At 48.0% G+C, this 21,123-nt stretch overlaps 1 protein-coding gene across 7 annotated transcripts in view; it reads left to right on the forward strand.

The window, feature by feature from the left end:
• The window catches only part of LOC144942702 (uncharacterized), a 46,604-nt gene that overhangs the window by 18,602 nt on the left and 6,879 nt on the right, over positions 1 to 21,123 (forward strand). For 3 of the 7 annotated variants that reach the window (XM_078869545.1, XM_078869546.1, XM_078869548.1), the window contains exons 3-16: positions 2,136 to 2,185; positions 4,808 to 4,861; positions 7,006 to 7,156; positions 8,657 to 8,739; positions 11,226 to 11,309; positions 12,713 to 12,859; positions 13,500 to 13,562; positions 14,439 to 14,555; positions 15,637 to 15,848; positions 16,539 to 16,654; positions 17,266 to 17,348; positions 18,120 to 18,656; positions 19,813 to 19,869; positions 20,231 to 20,332. In XM_078869545.1, the coding sequence (XP_078725671.1) occupies positions 2,136 to 2,185; positions 4,808 to 4,861; positions 7,006 to 7,156; positions 8,657 to 8,739; positions 11,226 to 11,309; positions 12,713 to 12,859; positions 13,500 to 13,562; positions 14,439 to 14,555; positions 15,637 to 15,848; positions 16,539 to 16,654; positions 17,266 to 17,348; positions 18,120 to 18,656; positions 19,813 to 19,869; positions 20,231 to 20,332 (1,856 nt within the window). The remainder of the gene's footprint in view (positions 1 to 2,135; positions 2,186 to 4,807; positions 4,862 to 7,005; positions 7,157 to 8,656; positions 8,740 to 11,225; positions 11,310 to 12,712; positions 12,860 to 13,499; positions 13,563 to 14,438; positions 14,556 to 15,636; positions 15,849 to 16,538; positions 16,655 to 17,265; positions 17,349 to 18,119; positions 18,657 to 19,812; positions 19,870 to 20,230; positions 20,333 to 21,123) is intronic. The other 4 variants (XM_078869549.1, XM_078869550.1, XM_078869551.1 and 1 more) reach the window with 3 other exon arrangements.

A 21,123-nucleotide genomic window follows, 5' to 3' on the forward strand; every position in this document is an offset into this window, starting at 1 on the left:
GACTCCTTGTAAAAAAAGTTTTCAGTTTTGTTGCCAGATAAAAGGGTAAAAAGACAATTATCATATTTTGTTACAGGCAAATGAGGTTCCAATGGTGTAAATGCTTACCCCGAGCTCTCATACTCTGATGGTTCATTGTCCATGAGTTGTGCACCTTTTGGCGTCATCTGGTCCAACACCATGTGAGACTAGGCTCTAAAGAAAGATGTCTCGGGTGTGGACCAATCAATTTCAAGGATAGTGCATACATTATAATCTATGCATTGTCCTTGAAATTGATTAGAGTTTTGTTTTTTGTATGCATTCCGACTGCAGGTATTGTGGTCAATGCAATCATGACTCCTTGTAAAAAAGGTGTCAGTTTTGTTGCCAAATAGAAGGGTAAAAAACCAATTATCACGGCTTGGCAAGTTCAAATTGCAAAGCGTGATGCACAGAGCATACTTGGGCACGAGGGCCACGTAGCATGGGAAGTAGGCATGTACCGATCCGCTCGACTGAACTCTCCTTCCCTTATTATCCCTGTCTCATTCCAATGAATTGCCATGATTGTGGTCAAGATTCAACTGAAGCATCGGTTTTATTTTGTCATGTGCTATATTGTTTGTACTGTCTCATTTATAATATCTGAATTTCCTGTGCCGTTTCCACTGTCTCCTATTTGTTCCATCTTGTCCAAATAAACATGCAGCATACATTTGTACACGTCACTCGATGTATTTATCGTAACCGTAAAAAAAGATTTGCCGATGAATTGAGAAATCATGACATGTATCTCAATGTTTTGTGCGTGCAGCAAGGCACGTGTGGGACAGGCTGCAACATGCACGGAGGGGCGGCACGCACGTCGCTTAGAACGCAGCGCGTAGGCCACCGATGCTCAAACATGAGACGGTCATAGTAATGGTTTGCACAGCAAGTTGTTATCCAGTTTTGGAAGTGAGACACACCCAGAGCAAATGGGCCCGTCGGTACTCATGCATAAATACGCGCACCATACTGCTTGCTTCCTGGCCCACACAGGCATTTGTCTGGTTACCGGAGACCGATCGTCAAACGAAGAATAAAGAACACACGGGATGGGCCAGGCATGCCATGGGGGTGGGGGGGCACCACCGCCGCAGATAGCGCGACTCGTGACGCATGCACGGAACACGACGTGTGGCAGCAGACGACCGCCTTTGATGAATTTGGCAGCACCGTGCAGGCGGCTATTGGCACTCACGGCACGAGCCAAATGCATGGGGAACATTTAACCGCAGATGTCCAGGCTGGACGTTTACAACCGTGAACATTTTTCTTATTCTTTAAGACTGTCCCCACCTTGCCCCCTTCCTCAAATGGTTTGTCCTCGTTTGACACATGTAATTGCCATGTCTGCTGAAGGTGCTGGTTTCTACCTACTTTGCACATGACTGGTTCGCTGATCAACAGTGACAAATGATAGCAAACCCAACACTGCGGTTACAGCCTTAAATGAGTACCTGGTGCAGTGTGCAAGCATCACTACTGGAGAGACAAAGACGGTCGGGCGTGGTGCTGGTCATCATCCCCTCGTGTACCGTTCTGACCTTCGTAGGCACTCACTAACAGAACTTTCCCCAACATTCATCTAAGGAAAGGTGTCGCTCGTAACGGCAGGTGCAACTGGGCAAGACAGAGTCTCCCTACTCAAACGAGCAACAGGCCAACAATCAAGTCGCTTGGTGACCCTGAACCAGTGGCAGAACTTCCACAATCTCATTACAGGGTCACATGTTTGTATAGGACTACAAACAAATCTGTATTCAATTTCATGACCCCCAAGGGATGCTGGGTTGCATTTACCCCTGAACTTGAATTGAACTCACAGAGTTGTGCTTGTGCATCAAGCACTCTACCCGAGCACCACACCAGGCCAGTGAGCAGGTAAGTGGGGTCATTGAAATGCCGTAGTGCTGGATTTCAACCTTTGTGAATGCAGAGTGGATCGCCAGTTACTCGGATTAGAGAGCATAGCTCCGGTCCATTACGGCATCACTTACCAAAGGTTACAAAACTGCTGCAGTAAAGCTCAGAGATTGCAGCCTTGGCGGGCGTGTTATTTGTGCCAAGGATTATCTGATTGAGGTTTTTTTTTTCTGTTTGCAATGCAGATTTTCTGCTCTATAAGCTGGAGGTGCAGGAGAATCTGAGCAAGGATAAGGTACTGCACCCATAGTGTCACACACCGACCACTCGCCTCCAACATCCCCTGCTGCTTTAGTGATTCATTTCGTGGCTGCTTTCTAGTTGTATATAAGCCCCATGTGTATGGAAGGTTGGGCCAAACTAAGCATTGATTATATCACGTATTTTTCCTGTCATTATGTTTATATGAGGGTGGAGCGGTGGGCACAGTGGTGAACCCACTTTGCTATGACGCCCAGAGGACCTGAGTTTGATTCCCAGCCATGGTTCATTTTAGTGGTGAGTGATATCTAATTCGGTCTTGGGCTCCCACCTTCACAAACCCCCACTGACCAATGTGGGGAAGTATGGTCAAACATCCTCCATGACTGACAACGGTGCGGGAAGACCTTCATCCAGCAGTGAATTAACAGAGGGCTTTAAACCATCATTATCACGTTCCTAAATCATAATTATTGTCTCTAAATTGAAAACGCATTTCTTTAGAACTGATTTTTGTTTTCCTCCCCCCAAAACCTCCGATTAGCACGGTTGGCTACGTATTTTTGTGAAAGAAGTTCAATGTACACATGGCTATTAACGATGGTTTAGTAAACCAGCGCACACACATATGGCTATTAACAATGGTTTAGTAAACCAGCGCACACACATGTGGCTATTAACAATGGTTTAGTAAACCAGCGCACACACATATGGCTATTAACGATGGTTTAGTAAACCAGCGTACACACATATGGTTATTAACGATGGTTTAGTAAACCAGCGTACACACATGTGGTTATTAACGATGGTTTAGTAAACCAGCGTACACACATGTGGTTATTAACGATGGTTTAGTAAACCAGCGCACACACATATGGCTATTAACAATGGTTTGGTAAACCAGCGTACACACATGTGGCTATTAACAATGGTTTGGTAAACCAGCGTACACACATGTGGTTATTAACGATGGTTTAGTAAACCAGCGTACACACATGTGGTTATTAACGATGGTTTAGTAAACCAGCGCACACACATATGGCTATTAACAATGGTTTGGTAAACCAGCGCACACACATACGGCTATTAACGATGGTTTGGTAAACCGTGTTTTGAAAATATATTGCCTAATGTTTTCTTAATTACATCAATACTGAACAGTATGCTGAAGCATGTTTTATCTTCACCAGGGCACACTAACAAACAAAGATCCCCCATGTAGCCTTCAACAGACTGTTGGGGAAGTGCTGTTAGAGAGCAGTGCAATCATTCTCTTGGAAACTCGGTTTTGCTTTTACAGCAAGTTTAGCTGTGGTGTCATACAGTGCACAGCAGAAGAGCCACATCCCAGCTGGTGGTGTGGAGTACATTCACACTTGTGGACAGCCTGACCCACGGGTAGCGGAGGTGGATCCTGTAAAGCTTGCTTGAGGATTGGCGTGAAACAGGAATTTAATCAGGCAAGGAGAGAGTTCAGCACACGTGTGAGTGTGAATGCGACTGTCCTTAAAATAGGAATGCGGGGAGTGGTGGTGCAGTGGTTGGCGCACTGCACGAGGAACCCAGCAACTCGAGCGTGATTCCCATTCACCGCTGGCATCAGAGACGATTATCTGAACTGTTCCTGGGCTTCCCCTAGATCGACTCAGCCTCAAAATAGTACCAGGTGTGATGTGTACACATTCCCACTAGGGAGACAAAGGTGGCCAGGCATAGTGCTGGCCACCCCCCCCCCCCCCCCCCCCCTTGTCTGCTGTGCTGGTATTTCTTAGGTACTCGCTAACAGCACTTGCCCCAAAAGTCTTTTCAGGCTATACAGGGGATCTTTGTCCTGTCTATAAAATTGAAACGTTGGTAAATGCATTAGTTATGCATGACCGCTAAACATCAGAGTCTGGAAGTGTGGGTCACAATGGTGCTAAACTTGACATTATACCCAGATAAGTACACGCGCAAGTAAAACTGAATGTACTTCTTTTGAAGTGCAAAATATATAACCACGTGTTCTGGCTTTATACCACACATTGCAATGTTGGCGAGCGAGCTGTAATTTGTTTGGTTGTTTGGGTTCTAATTGGTCCATTTATTTATTCATGCTTAAAAATAAGGAACCATCGTGTGGCTTTAGGGACAAATGTCATGATTATTTTTTAAGCTTCTTTCTGCTTAATATAAAGCACTGGGGTGGCTTTCATCTCGTTAGTGGAAATTCCACATTCCCATGGTATTGGCCAGTCCCTCCAAAGGGCAACCATTGTTGAGTTGACTTCCCACAAAGTACAGACAGTCCCCGGGTTACGGAAGGGTATGGTTCCCGAGAGCCATCGGTAACCCGAATTTTCCGTATGTCGGAAACTGAAAAATGTTCCCGCATAATCACGATAAATTCCATTTACCTTGATCCTAGTAAAGTTCGAGTGGAGGGCAGCCTGACGCCTCACTCCGCGGTATTCATCCGTAACGCAAACATTTCCACGTACCGAATTTTATTTCACATGATTTATGGGAACATTTCCATAAGGATCTTCCGCAATCCTGGGACTGTCTGTAGTGGTTTGGATGTACGTTATTATTTCAATATTAGGTTTTATTTGTGTGTTCTACTCGTGCTTACCACCGTGTGCATGCGCGTGTATCCACATGTTGCTTTCAACAGCAAGAATCATTGAACAGATACAACTCGCTCAATGCCCAGCACCAGATCCTCAAGGTGAGCCATCTCAGACTGGTGAGAAAGTGAGACTAACAAACCGGCACTGCACATCTTCAGCTCGCATACACGGACAGCCCTTTGCCAATCCGCTGCTGGATGAGGGCTTCCCTGTGCCATGGGCGTCCTGGAGGCTATTTGTCCGTACTTTACCATGCTGGTCTGTAATCTTCCAAACTGGACAACTCGGCCAATTGTGTCGTTAAAATATAAATAAGTGATGGTCATTTTCAAGTGGCTCACTCTTCTTTCTGAAAAGAGACACGATTTTGAATATCTCTCATAACTCTCGCGAGTTTCAAGACTATCAACATTTAAATAATTCCTGAAAAAATACATTTACTTATCTGCTCCACTAATAGTTTGTCATGTAGCTCAGCACGCTCTATTTTAAGCGTTTCATGTTAAAGCTGTTTAAGGCAACCAGCCGCTGGCATCGGATGATAAGAACGGAAACCATGCATCATGCATTGTTTGGTGTAACGTCAACAAGCGTGCCGTGTTTCCATGACCACTGAGAACTGCTGGCTTGGTTACTTGAACCAGGCCGGACCAGGCTAAGTGCCATATTCCTACGGTAGTTCGCCTGAGCCAAACCAATCAACAAGGAAGGATGGGGCAGGCCCGGCTGCCTGGTGCGGTTGAATAACCATGGCGCTGCCACTTTCACACTGGCCGATCCTGGAACCACTCGCGATAGCTCTGGGTGATCGGGCAAGCAAGTGGCGTGCCGTGATGTAACTCGCTTGGTTCAACTTTCCAGCCACTGTCCGCAGTCAAAATGCATGGCAGAAGATGGTAAAATGACCAGATTTTTAACTAGCAGCACGGTAAAGCCCCATCTAGCCCGGACGAAGAGAGGAGGAGTCCTGGTCCGGATGGATGAAGTCTGGTCAGCCACGACTGCATTTAAAATGAATGCGGGGGAAAAAAACTAAATCCCTGTATAGTGTGTTTGTCTAGCCGGTATGTAATAAATATGAGTGTGTGTAGTGTATACGCGTTGGGTGTGATTGTAAAGACCAAAAAAAAGTACGGTACGTATGTGTGTACTGTGCTGTACGGTCGTTATAGCCAAGGTACCCGAGGGTATGCTGCTCTCCCCACTCCTCCCTCATCCCCCACGACTCGGCCCTCCCCATAACCCCTTCCCACCATCCTCCACAGCTCCTCCCTTGCCGCTAACGTATTACAATATAAGTGCATTTAATCCAGTTTCATTTAAAGTACATTTAATATAGAATTTTGTGGTGCATCTTATTATGTCTTAACATTGTAAATGATGTCGTATGTAAATAATTGTGTGGTATTTGCTATGCTCTGGAATTTTAAATACATTTGCAGATTTTTTTAAAAACTATTTTCTGACTTGGTCCGGCTCAGTGGGAATTCAAATAGCCAGGGTCTGGCGAGCCTGGATCCTAATGGAGTCTAATCGCATACATGTAAACATTGATCTAAGTCTAAAGCAAACGTTTTGTTTAAACAAACCCTTCCTGACCTCCATCCCCAGCTGCAGTTGGCACGGAGGGTAAAAGGGGTGGCAGTGGCCAATTGTAGAGGAGTGACTGAGGCCCACAGAGGGCACACTTACCCAGGCCTTGGTGATGCTGCTGGGCCAGACCTGGAACTATTGGGTTCCAGTGGCCGAGGATACAAACCTCCACACCTTTGTGTGCTTGCTCATCTGGAATGCCAATATAAAACAACAAAATGTGCACCTATTGTTCTCTTTTAGCCCCCCCCCCCAACACATTCCATTCATTGGCCCCTCCCCCTCCTCCCCCCTTAACTTGTATTTAAGAACTTGTATCTTGGTATTTTGCCTCACTTGATACAGTAAATCTAGCTGTGACGGTCCCACCTGATGACGGAGACTTGTGTTGCCTCCGAAACATCGTGATTTATATTTTTATTTCTATAATTATTTCTATTATTTCTATTTTATTATTTATTTTCACCTACGTGACTTTACCGAAAAAACCTAAGAGTATGAATCCTTGCAGTCACGAAAGCTTCAAATCTAGAATTAATGCCAATATAGCCGGTGGACTATACATGCATGATACGCATAGAAAAAGAACAAGGGTTCTGCTTATAAAACGCCACGACAAAACATGTATTGTATGCATACACCACAACAGTCGCAGCACGAGGAGCTGAAGCAGCAGTACACAGACATCCACGAGCAGCACACGGTGCTGCAGGACACGCACGAGCGAGCGCTGCAGCGGCACCAAGAGGAGCTGGGGCAGCTGCAGCAAGACAAGGACACCGAGATCAGCTCCCTGCACCGTGAGCCTCATCTTGTCCTGCCCCCCCCCCCATTCCACCCATGTCTAAATTAATTGTGTAACGCTTGACATCTTCCACGGTGGACTTGTTGTTGTCTGGGCTGAGCGCCATAGGCGACGGAGTGTATAATTGAGCCTAGGCAGGCGGCTCCTCCCAACATTTTTGAGCCAGGGAACTGCGGCACTCTGAAAAAAAATCTTCCCCGTTTGAGAGCGTTCGTTCGTGTGCTCGAACCAAGTAAATAAAAACTCGGGTCACCCGGTTTGAAGAGCAAAGTGCCACCTGCTGCACTGCCAATTGAATACGAAGCAGTCGAGTAAATACAATGTGATACCACCCCTATCCCCTGGCTCATGGGTCTCACATTACCTATGCCTTCAATATATTATGGACCTTACCCATGATAAACTGACTGACCGGCTGATATTCCCTTCCACTGCCACTACCATCCATTCACTGTCCTTTACTCAGCACCTGCCACTCAGAAACCATGCCACGTACATGGCAGCACGTATGCGGCACATTACACACAGGGTGCAAAAACATCTTGAGGCAGCACTTTGCGTCTCGCAGCCTGTTCTTGGAACCCTCCGCCCAGTTTGCCGTTGCTATGCTATGTCCGGCACCCTACACCACAGCACGTGGGCCCCTCGACACAGAGCACTTAGCACTTTTCTCTTCCACAACTTGTGTTCAGCGCTCTCTATTCCATTCTATTTACAGCTCTCTCTACTTGGTACTTTTACACTCCTGCACCTGACAGCGGTGCGGGGTGTGTCAACAAACACTGGCACTTAGCAAACAAAGGTGGAGTGGTTGCAGTGTCCCCCTCACCACTACCCTATGCTGGACACAGAGCTTCAGATGTCAAGCAGCGTTTGCATCAGGAAGTGCGTTTCCCTCCCCGCTGCATTTCATATCCTGAATCCCCAGATGGATTTTGCTCCTTGGAGGCTGGTTTGATGGAGCCCAGATGTAATTTTAGCAAAGGAGTAGACACATGAGTGGCTGCTGGTGGCCACATGGTGCCATCTACGTGTTTACATGTGCTTTGTGCACATGCGATCCATTTATTTAGGGCTCCCCCCCCAAAAAAAATGTATATGTGCCTGTTGTCTCCGTTGTTTGTCTCTCTATGTGCCTCTGTGGGTATTTGTTTCTCTGCCCCCCTGTGTGTATCTTTCTTCTTGCTGTCTTTGCCTCTCGCTGTCTTTGCTTCTCGCTGTCTCTCTCGAGCGCCCCTCTTCCCCTCATCTGCACAAGGCCTCGCGTGACGTTGAGATGGTACTGTGGCCATGTGACAAAATTGCTTGAATGTCCCCCCGACAATCAACCATTTTGTGCTTTACGTTTGAATAATAAAGCTCCCCTTTTCGCGCTGCGCTTGCTGCTTGTTTATGTCCTTGGCATGCTGCAGGGGGCACGGTGGTTTCACACACAGGTGCTTGCTCGTGCCGTTGCATTTTTAACGAGCGGCTCTTTGCCCGTGTCGCCATGTAGAAAACATGTACAAGCTGCGGGAGGAAGGCAAACAGCTGCGCAAGGCTCACCAGGACGTGCACAATCATCTGCAAGAGACCCAGGTGACTAAAAATTATTTTTATTTTTTACTCGGGTAAGGCCCACTGAGCTATATAGCCTGCCCACAAAATGGTGGCTCAGAAGCGAGCCAGCCACAAATGATAGCTTAATGAAGTGGCTTATCATGTGGAGATTTCTAGGAGCCAAATACTCTAAACGCACGTTTCTAAATGTGGAGGGAATTACCCGGAGAAAAATCCATGTGACCACGGGGAGAGAGCATGCAAACTTCGAATACACAGGTGTCAGGGTGGGGGTATCGAACCTACGATTTCCTGTTTACCAGGTGAGGTAGTTAACATCTTGCCACTGACTCTGGTCAGACACTGCATGCACTACAGTAAGGGTTGGTAAACAAATACAAATAAGTAATATTTAAAAATACTCCACGACTCCAGGAAGTGGTCCCGAAGCTTTCCATAACGTAAGGGACCATGGTGAATTACAGCCAACGTCAGTTGAGCGTGTACAATTAGACCCAAGCTGAAACATAACGTATAAAAAAGATAGTTTAAAATTTTATTTGTATTTTTTGATAGAATATTGTATTGTTATCAGTAAGACATAAGTATACGAAGTTTTCAGTCGATACCACATTGGGAAGTGGGTTCAAATTGAGTTACAAGATTTGAGGATACGACAACAACAACAGCCAGAGTGAGTTAAATAAAAGCGTGTAAAGTACACTGGTGTGATCGAGCAGTTGATTGCATGCTGTAAGCTAATGTACTGCATGTTGAACTTCTTTCGCACCTTAGACAACGGTGCTAATCGGAGAAGCACAACTAACTAAACACAACAAATATAAACACAACGTCTCGTGATAGTAAATTTCCCATTGCGAATTGTCCGTCCTTTTGTAGAGGACTAGTGGGTGGCGTCACGTCACACTCGCCCTCGGAGAGAGTGGCGTCGCAGAACGTGACGTCAGGCGGAGCTTGGGGGACGGTGACGTCATGTCCCCCGGGGGGTATTTAAAGGGAGACCCGGGACGTAACCGGGGTTCGTCGGGGGTACGAGTTGGGACCCGGGGTAGGTGATCCTCACACGAGGCTAAGGGAAGCCACTCCACCCGACCGGCCGAAGTCGGTTGAGCCCCAGGCCGGTGCAGGGAGGAGATCCGAGTTAGCCGGGGTTGTAGGATTCCCAGTTCCCTGTCCCCGGGGAGTTCTAGGCGAGGGGGTTCTTGTTAGGCATAAGCCTGTCACCCCTGTTAGGCGTAAGCCCTTTATAAACGCGGCGTGAGCCCCGACCAAGACCTGCCTCTGTGTCGTAAGTTGCGCCGCAACACTTTTATCCTTTACACTTTTTATATTGCAGGCCCGGATACAGATTTACAAATTAAAATAAACAAATCCCTTGAGATGTGGTTGTGTTTAGATGCTATTTTAATATAAAAACTGGACGCATTCATCAATAACACTGTGGCCTTAAAATTAAAATATATAATAGGCGATGTTTCAGTCACTGGCCATTCTTCATTGCACATACAGAGAAGCCAGAGGGGTAGAGTGGATGAGAGTGGAAGACTGCATTGTACAATATTGGGGCCTGATTATAAAAGTAATTTGTTGTGATTTTAGAATGTGTGTTCATGATCCGGCACTGTGGAGCCATTAGATTGACAGTTTTCTGCATTTGCCTCTGAGGTTAACCCCCCAGTAAAAGAAACGCTGCATGTCCACACCTCTGACCTCTGTACGCACACCTTCAAAAGAATGTTATGCGCACCGTCTCACTTTTAACGTGCGCCACACCCACTGGTGATAAGCCCCATTCCACTCTGTCATGTTGCCTGCAACAGAGCCCAAATATGTGCCCGTGTATGTATGTACGCGTGTAAACGTATCGTACGGGGAATTCGAGTGAAGTGGATAGCGTGCCGCGCTACGAACCCGTTGAGGGTTTTGATTCCTGCTCGTGACCAATAATGGTGAGGAATATCTGAACCTTTCCTGGGCATATCCTAGGTTCACTCGGCCTTCAATTAGTACCTGGTGTGGTATGTGAACATGGGACCTGGGGAGATGAAGGTTGCTGGGCGTGGTGTTGGCCACCCACCCCCTCGTGCTCCATGCTGGCCTTCATAGGTGCTCGCCAACATAATTTCCCCCAAAAGTTTATAAAAGGCTACATGGGGGGTCTTTGTATCTGTAAATGGAAAGTGGTAATGTAGTGGTTAGCACACTGTGTTAGAACCCAGTCGTCTGGCCTCAGCTAACAGTCCTGATTATCTTAACTGGTCCTGGGCCTCTCCAAGGTTAACTCAACCTTAAATGAGTACCAGGTGAGGTGTGTAAACATCAGCAATGGGGGGTATGAAGGCGGCTGGGCGTGGTGCTGGCCACCCACCCCTTTGTCGTGCACCGTGCTCGCTTAACAGCACTTGTCCAAACAGCCTGTATAGGTTGTTAACGAGGGGGATCTTTGTCTTTAAAAAAAATAAGTATGTGCATGTGTGCATGCATGTTTCTCTTTCCCCTCGTAGCAAAATCACAACAACCTGCTGGAGCAGCATGAACAGCTCAAGGACACCCTTCAGCAGCATCAGTCGCAACTGGCCAAAGCGCAGGTGGGCAACGTCGCACGTGTGGAAAGGGCACCTTGTTATTTATTTTTGTATTTCAAATACGACATCAGCAAAGTGGGGTCATTTGCTGCTGGTGCTGTGGCCACTGCTCCCATCACATGCTAGTGGACAAGCCAAAATAGGTGCTCGCTAACAGGACTGTGATGGTGTTGGGCACCACGGTGGCGAGCTGTTAACTCCCTCGTCTGGTATACAGAGAGTTCGTCGGTTCGATCCCAACCCTGACATCTCTATATTTAAAGTTTTCATGTTCTCCCCGTGGTCGCATGGTTTTTTCTCCGGGTCCTCCGGTATTTCCATCCACATTTAAAAACATGCGCTTAGAGTATTTGGCTGCTATACTTTTCCACATGATAAGCCACTTCGTTAAGCGATCATTTGTGGCCAGGTCGCTTTTGAAAAAGAGCTGTATAGCTCATTGGGCCTTACCTAGTGAAATAAGGTTATAGTTTTTATAGTTGGCCTGAATCGGGCAAACATTGTGCAGTTGAATTTTTCGTTGTCTTGTGTGTGCAGGACTACGTTGTGGACAGCAGAGGGCATTTCAGGAAAATGCGTTTTTGTGTTGTACTTCCGCTGCGCGTCTTCATGACCCCACACTCACCAACATGGTGAAGTTTGGTCAAATGTCCACCACGACCCACACTGTGTAGGGAGGACCTCGTAATCCAGCAGTCGACTGATAAAAGAGCTGTACACTTATGTGTCTGTGTTTATGTGTGTGCAACAAGTGGGGAGCGGTAGGGTCGCGGTTCGCTACAAACCCGGCAACCCCAGTTTGATTGCTGCTCACGGCCAACACCAGTGACGATTATCTGAACCGGTTCTGGGCATCACCTAGGCCGGCTCAGCCTCAAATTAATAGCTGGTGTGGTGTGTAAACATCGCCACTCGGGAGACAAACGCAGCCGGGCATGTTAGCCACCCACCCCCTGGTGTGCTGTACCAGATTTCATAGTTGCTCACGAACAGCACTTGCCCCAACAGTCTGTTAAGGCTATATGGGGGATTTTTGTATTTTTTTGCAAAAAGTGGTGGTGCATTGGTTCACACGTGCCACTCACATCCCAGCACCCGAGGTTCAATTCCTTGGCGATGTACATCCATGGCAAGGAGTATCTGGACCTATCTTGTGCATACCGTGAATTACGATTACTTTATTGAGTTCCTGGTATGGTGCATAAATACGGCCACTGTTGAGACAGATGAAGCTAGGCATGGTGATCTGCCACACGTTGCTTGCCATGCTTGCCTTATTAGCACGGTTGGCTACCTACGGATGCAAAAGGAGTTCAACATACATACAGGTGCTCTTAATACGCTGTAATACTGAGTGGGGAGGATCCCCGTCATGTTCCTTGTGTGCATGTGGTGCCTGAGCACAGGTAGAGGTACGCGAGTACCAGCAGCTGAAGGAGACTCTGAATAAGATGCCGAGCCTCATGCAAGGGGCGCAGGGCGCGCAGGCAGCCGACTCGGGGCGCAAGGCGGTGGCCGCAGAGGCGGTGCAGAGGGACCGACGGCAACCTGACGTAAGGAAACAATCCCCAAACTCGCATCACCTGTGACGGTAACAATAATGGTGGTGGAGAAAGTTTGCGAATGTTGCTACTGGGCAGTTGGAGGCTGTCGCCATCCAACAATAACAACGGAGGGAGGAAGAGCAACGCTCACTAGAGCGGAGGGCATGGCAGCTAAAATGCAGCGAGGTGGCAGTGGAGAGGACTGACGGTGCATCTGGAGGTCAGCTGTCAGTCAACCTGTAACACTTGGGTCTGTCCCGTGACCTGTCGGCGAGCCTTTGACACTTCACGTGGCCTCAGGGTGCTCCACTCCTGGCACATGCGCCGTGGTGATGTCACCACCACTTAGTGGTGAATGGAGACCGGTTGACTATCCTAGCGGTGGGCGTGCATTACCAGTGGGTCAGCCTGTGGGCAATTAATATGTATTATTAATATATATTATTGTCAATCCACTGCTGTACATATATAGCAGTTGATGTTATGAAAGTTGTTGCAATTTTTAAAGGGTCATACTGTTAACAACTTATATCTTAATTGTGAAGCAGGACATTTATGTAAAAGGTTTTAAGTTAATGATTTAAAGGCTATGCATTGCTCGTGTATATGGACATGGACATACGCATATTTGTTTGTGTGTACACATCAGGATGAGTCACATTTGGATGAGAAAACAAAACAAATGCTTGAAGTGGAGAGAAAAGAGCGACAGGTAAATCCACACTTACCCAAGTGTCTGTGTGCACACAGACAAAGATCCCCTGTATAGCCTTAACAGACTGTTGGGGCAAGTGCTGTTCGGGAGCACCTATGAAGGCCGGCACGGTATACGACGGGATGGATGGCCAGCACCATGCCCGACCACCTTTGTCTCCCTCATGACGATGTTTACACACCGCACCAGCTACTCATTTGAGGCGACCTAGGGGAGGCCCAGGACCAGTTCAGATAATTGTCACTGGTTTTGACCGTGAGCGGGAATTGAACTCGGGTCGCCGGGTTTACAGTGCAGCGCGCTAACTGCTACACTACTGCTCCCCACATTGTGTGTAACCATACACACACACAGATACAAGCCAAAGCTTTTATTACGTATCCTTGTGAAATTTTGGGGTGTGTGCCTAGGTGAACATCAATATAAGCTTCCCCATTGTAGCCAGCGCCATGACCAGCCCCTGTCGTGCTCCCCCTTCTTCTAACGATCCTGGAATCATGAATGTCCTATGTGTGTGTGCACACGCGTGTGTTTGTGTGCACACGCAAGCGTGTGCAGCAGTGGAACAGTGGTTAGCCCACTTCACCATTTATATTGTATATTTGTTACCTGAGTTCAATTCTCAGCCATTGCTAACATCATTGGAAAATATCAGAACCTGTCCTGCGCCTCCCCTAAGTCGATTCAGCCTTAAATAACTACTTGGGGTGGTGTGTATACATAGGCACAAATGTGGTCGGGCGTGGTGCTGGCCACAGCAGCGCCTCGTGGGCTGTGCCGGTCGGCCTTCATTGGTGTTCGCCAGGAGGACTTTGCCCCAACAGTCTGTGTAGCCTACACGGGTGATTTATCTTGGTGTTTGTGTATGTGCAGGAGTTGTTAGACAAACAGCGACAGGCGCGCATTGAGAGAGATCGCCTTATGCAGCAGCAGCAGCAGCCGCAGGACAATCAAATCCAACCTCAGGAGAACCAGCTGCCTGGCCAACAGGTAATATACATTAACGTCTGATTCAGCAACTTTGTCCAGAATTATTTTCTCATCGCCCGCTGAGTTCAGGAGGGCCGAGTTTTTGGTCCAGAGCTGATGTTATGATTTACCCCCTTACGCAATTTAATTAATTGTCCCTATTGGAATCGTGAATTGTTTCACAAACCGTCTCTTTTCTCATTCTCGTGAAATGTAATTCTGAGTCACGGACACGACCCAGCGGTGGCCCATTCACCATGCGTCGCAGAGGCTTGCGGTTCGAGTACGCTCGGTCGTCTTCAGAGGGCACGTTAAAGGTCACGTGACGTCACTTGAAGAACAGTAGGATATTGTGTGCCAGCGTCTAGGTACAAATTTGCCAACTTTTTAAAACTTTTTAATCACTCAATTATGAAGCGCGTGGCGATCGTTGTACATTACTGCAAAAACTTAGCAGGACTCTCCTGAAAAAGAGTCATGAGATTCAGCGAGTCTTACATGGATACTCTTCAAATCTAGATTGCTTACATGGATAACCAAGCATAGTCAGTAAATGTACACATGCAGAACCTGCATATGTAGAGTTGATAGAAATATTATGTCGGCTGTATAACAAGTGCAAGAAGGAAGTAAACAATGTGATCTTCTTCTTTCATATGGCTGATGTAGATGCAGAGCAACAACTACAATTTCACATTCAGGTGGTCAAGCCAGACAACTGCGTCAAGAGCAGTGGAGTGTTTTGCTGTGATGTCTCCTTTGTATTTGTGGATTGGGCATTGCGTCGTTATACGTTGTATGGTCAGTTCTGGATGACCCACAGTCGCGCACTGCTGGAGAGTTTCTAATTTTCCACTTGTGCATCAAGTATCCGCATCTACTGCCATGGTTTGTGCAGTGGATGCGATTTGTGGTGGACCATGAGCTTTGTGGAAGTTCAAACCCAGGGGTCTTTTGCGTTGGGTCTTTCACAACAAGGTGTTTGCGAGTTCTTTTGAACTCCATTCAGATCTCCGGGATTCATGGGTGGTTGAACTCGCATTGCATTGTGGTTAGATATGGCGGCATCATCCACGGTGACCTCTTGGCCCTGACCTCTTAGACGCCGATCAGCAAAGTGAAGAGCCACTACGAGACGCAGCTGGAGCAGCAGCGAATGGCGAAGGAGCGCGAGGAGGCGGCGCGCCGGCTCGCCGAGCAGCAAGAGCTGATCTACCGGCAGCGCTTGGCGCAGCAGGAGGCGCGGCAGGCAGCGCTGCGCCAGCAGGAGGCGGTGCAGCAACACGACGAGAGCCTGAGGCAGGCCCGAATCAGGTCGCTCACCCACTCTGCGCTCGCTCTCACTCACTCACTCACCCACACTTACTTATTGGTGTGCTTTCTCGCTCACTTGGTCACTCACAAACTCACTCACTCGCTTACTCACCCACTCTCACTCACTCACACGCTCACTCGCTCATCCACTCACTCAGTCACTTTCACTGGCTTGCTTGCTCACTCGTCCGCCCGCCCCCATGTTTTTTTATTATCTAGAACAAAGATTACAAGTTAAACCTAAACCACCCTTCTACGTGAAGGAAGAGTGTATGGGTGGCTGTGCGTATGTGGTAAAGGCCACATGAAGTGGTGAGTGTGTGCATAGCTGTGTTGTCGTAGTACGGTCCATTTAAAGTGGTGAGTGTGCGCGTAGCTGTGTGTGCGTGGTATGAGCCACGTGAAGTGAGAGTGTACGTGTGGCTGTGCTTGTTGTGAGCCCACTATGCTATGATCCCCACCGTGGGTTTCATTCCTGCCCATGCACATCGATGGCAAATGATGGCAGTTCAAACCGTCCATCCTGGGTCTTCCTTAAGTCAACTAAGCCTTTAGTGAGTATCTGGTCTCAAGAAAACACCAGCGCTGTGGAAACAGAGGCAGCCAGGCGTGGTTACTACCTGCACTGCACGTACCTATATGGGGTTTGTAAGGCTAACTGGGGCATGTGTGTATCATTTATTTGTGTAGGCAGCAGGCAATGTTTGACCAGGGGGTGCATGGGAAGGAGGGAGCGGAAGAGGAGGAACCAGAGAAAAATGAGTCTGAGAAGAACCCTGAAGCCGCAGATGAACACAAGCCTCAAGGTCAGAGCACAGGTCACTGAAGGTCTCTGTGGGTAACACTTCCCTTGTATCTACAGCAACGGTGGACTGAAAACCTGTGGGAATTTCTGCAAAAACTCTATTGTTGCTAGGTGTAGAACTGAGTATGCTTGACTAGCTTTACTACTGTATTCGGTACAGTCAGAGCTCTACTGAAACCCTTTCGGTGATGGACTTAACTATTCTGATAATTTAATCTCCTTCATCAAAGTGTCTTGCTGCTCAGTTGAGCATTGGAATGGCATTCAAACCCCGTGGATGCCACTGATACACTGGTGCTAATTACACATGGGGGGGGGGGGCGCACTGCTGTGCGAGTTTCAGAATTAATGATTAATCTCATGACTTGCACGCCTATAACATAGTTGGGAAAAATATTTATTTTTTATCCAAATTATACTATATTTAAGTATTGTCATATTAAAGGCCTGATTGCTGCTTTGTGCTTTACTGTTCCAGAATGTACCAAGCGCTCACGGTTGAAGATTGCGTGTGACCATTGCTTCCTCTTGGCCCGTGTCTGTGCTCTGCCCCTATTGGGTGGAGGGGACATAATCTGCATGACAAAGCTCCCTGTGTTTCCTTGTGTGCAGACTCCGTGGCGGAGGAGCAGGAAGCAGCCCGGGCCAACTTAGCACCTCTCAAGCCCGAGCTTCAGCAGCACCAGCCCTTGATTGTACGTTGCCCCGTCTTCCGCCCCTTGCCCATGCGTTGTGTGTTTTCTAGTTTTAAGCCTGTGGTTATACACTGCTGCAGTGTGTGGTGCTGGCCATGCTTGTGACCCTGATACTATTGGTATTGTGGGTATCGCTGAAATACAATACCCCGATATTGGTTAATAGTGAGGTACTGCCTGAATTAAGCAATTTGTTCTGATGTAGATGATCCTATGCAGTCGCGATCCTGGCTTTGCCAGGGAATTCCAACCAAAACAATGATAATGCCATTTGTTCTATCCAGTAAAGCCTCACTGAGTCTCACATTTATTTTTATAAGGAGGTTGCTGATTTTGGGATGTTTAGATTATTCCATTGATGCGTGGTTGGCATGTATGAGGAAACAGGGAGTCCCTAAAGAAAATCCATGCATACGAGGGGATAGCACTCAAAGTTCCACATCGATGGTTTAGATTTAGATTTTATTTAATTCAGCAGGAAGGGCCATATTTCATGGACGTTCCGTGATAGTACAGAAATTACTGCACGCTACAGATCTTAGATCTGCTTTTTGTGTTGAGTATTGTGTCCTTCCCCCCGTACCTCCGATTAGCAGTTGGCTACGTACGTTGGGAAAGAAGTTGAACATACGTACACACATCCTATGTCCATTTAATTGACGTGCAGTGTCGTGGATTTTATAACAGTAAAGTCCCATTAATGTTGTGTTTTTTCCATTAAATGTTATATTAACACTATCCATATATGATTGACTGGCGCTTGATGCCCAGCCGGCTCCATCAGCAGCACGGGTGGAGAATCACAATGAACACCACGATGAACACGTCGAGCAGCAGCAGCAGCAGCATCAGCAGCAGCCGCATCAGCAGCAGCAGCAGCCGCAACAGGAAGAGGAAGAAGAGGAGCAGGAAGACGAAGAGGATCAGAACCCGGCTAACGACCCCAACAACCAGGGCGAGGACGAGTTTGAGGCGGAGCAGGCTCTGCAGGAGAGGGCTCAGCGCGTCGCCGTCGGGGCGGCGGCGATGGGCGCGAGGGGGGGGGCGGCAGTGGACACGCACGACGCCGCCGAGCGGTTCGGGGACGGCGCTAACGGCGGCGGGGAGGGGCGGCACGCGGGGGTGGCGCCCGGCGGCGGCGGCAGGAACGGGCGTGACGAGTTCGAGGATGCGGAGCGCGCTCTGCAGCAGAAGGTGCGCTCCGACGTGGGGCGGCACGGCGCCGGCGCCGTCATCCTGGGTCCCGAGGCGGCGGCGGGCGCGGGCGACGCGGACGGAATTCAGCCGGATGAGGACGACCAGCTCGTCGTAAGGCCCGCATCTGTATTTCGTGTTTTCTGGGGGATTTATTCCTCTTCCTCTATGTATTGCCATTGTGCTATCGCTGTTACGTCATGACTGGAGATATGTACTTTTAAATCTAGATTGAAAACTAATTTCATTAGAACTGCTCCTTGTTGTTTAGTGTGTCTTTACCCCCGCACCTCCAATTGGCACGGTTGGCTACATACGGTGGCAAATAAGTTCAACATACGTACATATATGAGGTGAATCCGGAACCTTCGAGAGAGAGACGGTGCAACTCTGTGCTAGCGAACGGCCTGTGGAAGTGAATATCGCAGAACTAATTCTGAGATCCCTTGAAAATGACCTCTGATCCTCATAGTACAGAGCAACACTATCCCGCTTGCCCCGTTTCAGAGAACACAGCACATTCGTCAATGACACTGGCTTTAAAATAAAAACAAAGGCGATGTTTCAAGTAATGGCCTGTCTTCGTAACACGTAAATAGAGAATGTGTTGAGTTTGTGTTAAATTTGCTCGTTATATACTGCCAACGCAGCATCACCAAATAATTTGCTACGGAGGGTATTGTTGCATTGCATGACAATGAAACCAATATTTTTGTTTAATTATCAGGACCAACTCTGAAAATTAGAAGCACATTTCACATATTGGGTTGTTTTTGTACAGTCATTGGTAACCAAGCTCAGACCATCAATTCCATATACTTGACAATATAGTTTAATTACAGGCAGCACTGCCTGGATCCCAACCCAAGGTCTCAGCAGTGCCATGTTGGTGCTCTAGCTGAACCACCTGGTTTTTTTATTTGTATCAGTGTGATTGAGTCTGCTCCACTGTCTGTCTATATGCGTCTTTGTGAGGAGCGGTGGCATAATGTGTAGTGCACTGCGTTGCGAACCTGGAGACCTGAGTTTGATTCCTGACCATGGCTAAGATGAGTGGCAAATGATATCAGAACTTGACCTGGGCCTTCCTGGGGTCGACTCGGTTTGAAATAAGTAGTACTTGGTGTGGTGTGTAAAACACCTACACTAGGGAGGCAAAAGTAGCTGGGCATGGTACTGGCCACACCACCGATTGATAGGTGTTCACAAACAGCACTTGCCCCAACAGTCTGTTGAGGACTACACAGGGGATCTTGTCTTTATCTTGCAGGTGGCTGGAAAGCCTGACCAACAGGAGGAGAATGAGCAGGAATACCAGGAGGAGCAGGCAAGCCCTATGCTATCGATGCACTCTGTACCACTTGCTGCTAGCCTTTGTCTGCCGCTTAAAGTGGAGGCTAATTGGTCGACAACTTGAAGGGGATCGTGTGCCTAACGCTTTAAGATCTCTCTCCATCCGAGACAGAAATGTTTCTTCGTTTTCAAGCCGGCCGGGGTGACAGCGCACTTTAAGTGCTTCATTCACAACCCCCGAAATGTGAGATTTCGTCGGAATCGTGGAGAGGGTCGATGATCGATACACACCCCTCGAATAGACGCCCCCGCTCCTGTGCCACTGGGGCCACGCGGAGGGGCGTCCGTGACATGGGCACTGACGCGTGGCCGCCCTCCCTGTGCTCACCCTTCAGGACGGCGGCCGCCGCCGGGTCGAGGGCCCCGGGGACGACACGGGCAGGGACGTAGGCCCGGACGACGCCGTGGAAGTTGAGGAGCACTACGACCACGGCAACGTGAGTGACGCGGGGGTGCGGGGTGGGGAATGCGATGACATCACTAGTGATGTTTGATTTGTTTATCTGGGAATTCCTCACACGGAGTCGCCAAGATCCTTTTGGGACGGTCCTATGTTGGGATCGTTAGGACTTTCTTTTTTTAAAGAGTGTTGTGCAAGTGGCGCAAACTGGGTGTGAGCCACCGTGCCAGACTAAATGATTTATGATTAAAGTGGAGCTCCCATTATCAAGGCAACTCTTTGACATCCTTGATCGACTCACCAGATGTTGCTCATTGGATTAAGCCGTGCCCAGCTCTCATCTTGAAACCTTGTGCTTTCGAAACCACTGCACTGCTGACCGATTGTTCCTGGCACAATAGTTATATGTCCGTTTTAAACGGTCACAAAGACATTCGTGCCCCTTTATGAATTGATTGTTAACATTCAATACGCAAAATTGGTCAGTTGTGTTTCCAGTGGTGAATGTAGCTCCTGCAGTGAATCAGTTTACCAGGTGAGGTCCACTGAGCTCTAAAGCTATTTTTCTGAAGTGACCTGGCCACAAATTATAGCCTAATGAAGTGGCTTTTCACGTGCAAATTTATAGCAACCAAATACTCGAAAACGTATGATTGAAAATTACATACAAATACGTACGATCCAAATTGATTCTTCTGCGCACGATTTGATGCACTTACTGCCAGCTTTTATCGTCTGTCACGGGTGTATCGACGTGTCCTTGGCGTGGCTGCTCGTCAACCCCGTACAAAGAGAGCGCATCGTCTCACGGGGAAAACCTCACAGCAG

Source organism: Lampetra fluviatilis, chromosome 28, assembly GCF_964198595.1.
Source record: "Lampetra fluviatilis chromosome 28, kcLamFluv1.1, whole genome shotgun sequence".
In the NCBI taxonomy this organism is placed as follows: Eukaryota; Metazoa; Chordata; class Hyperoartia; order Petromyzontiformes; family Petromyzontidae; genus Lampetra; species Lampetra fluviatilis.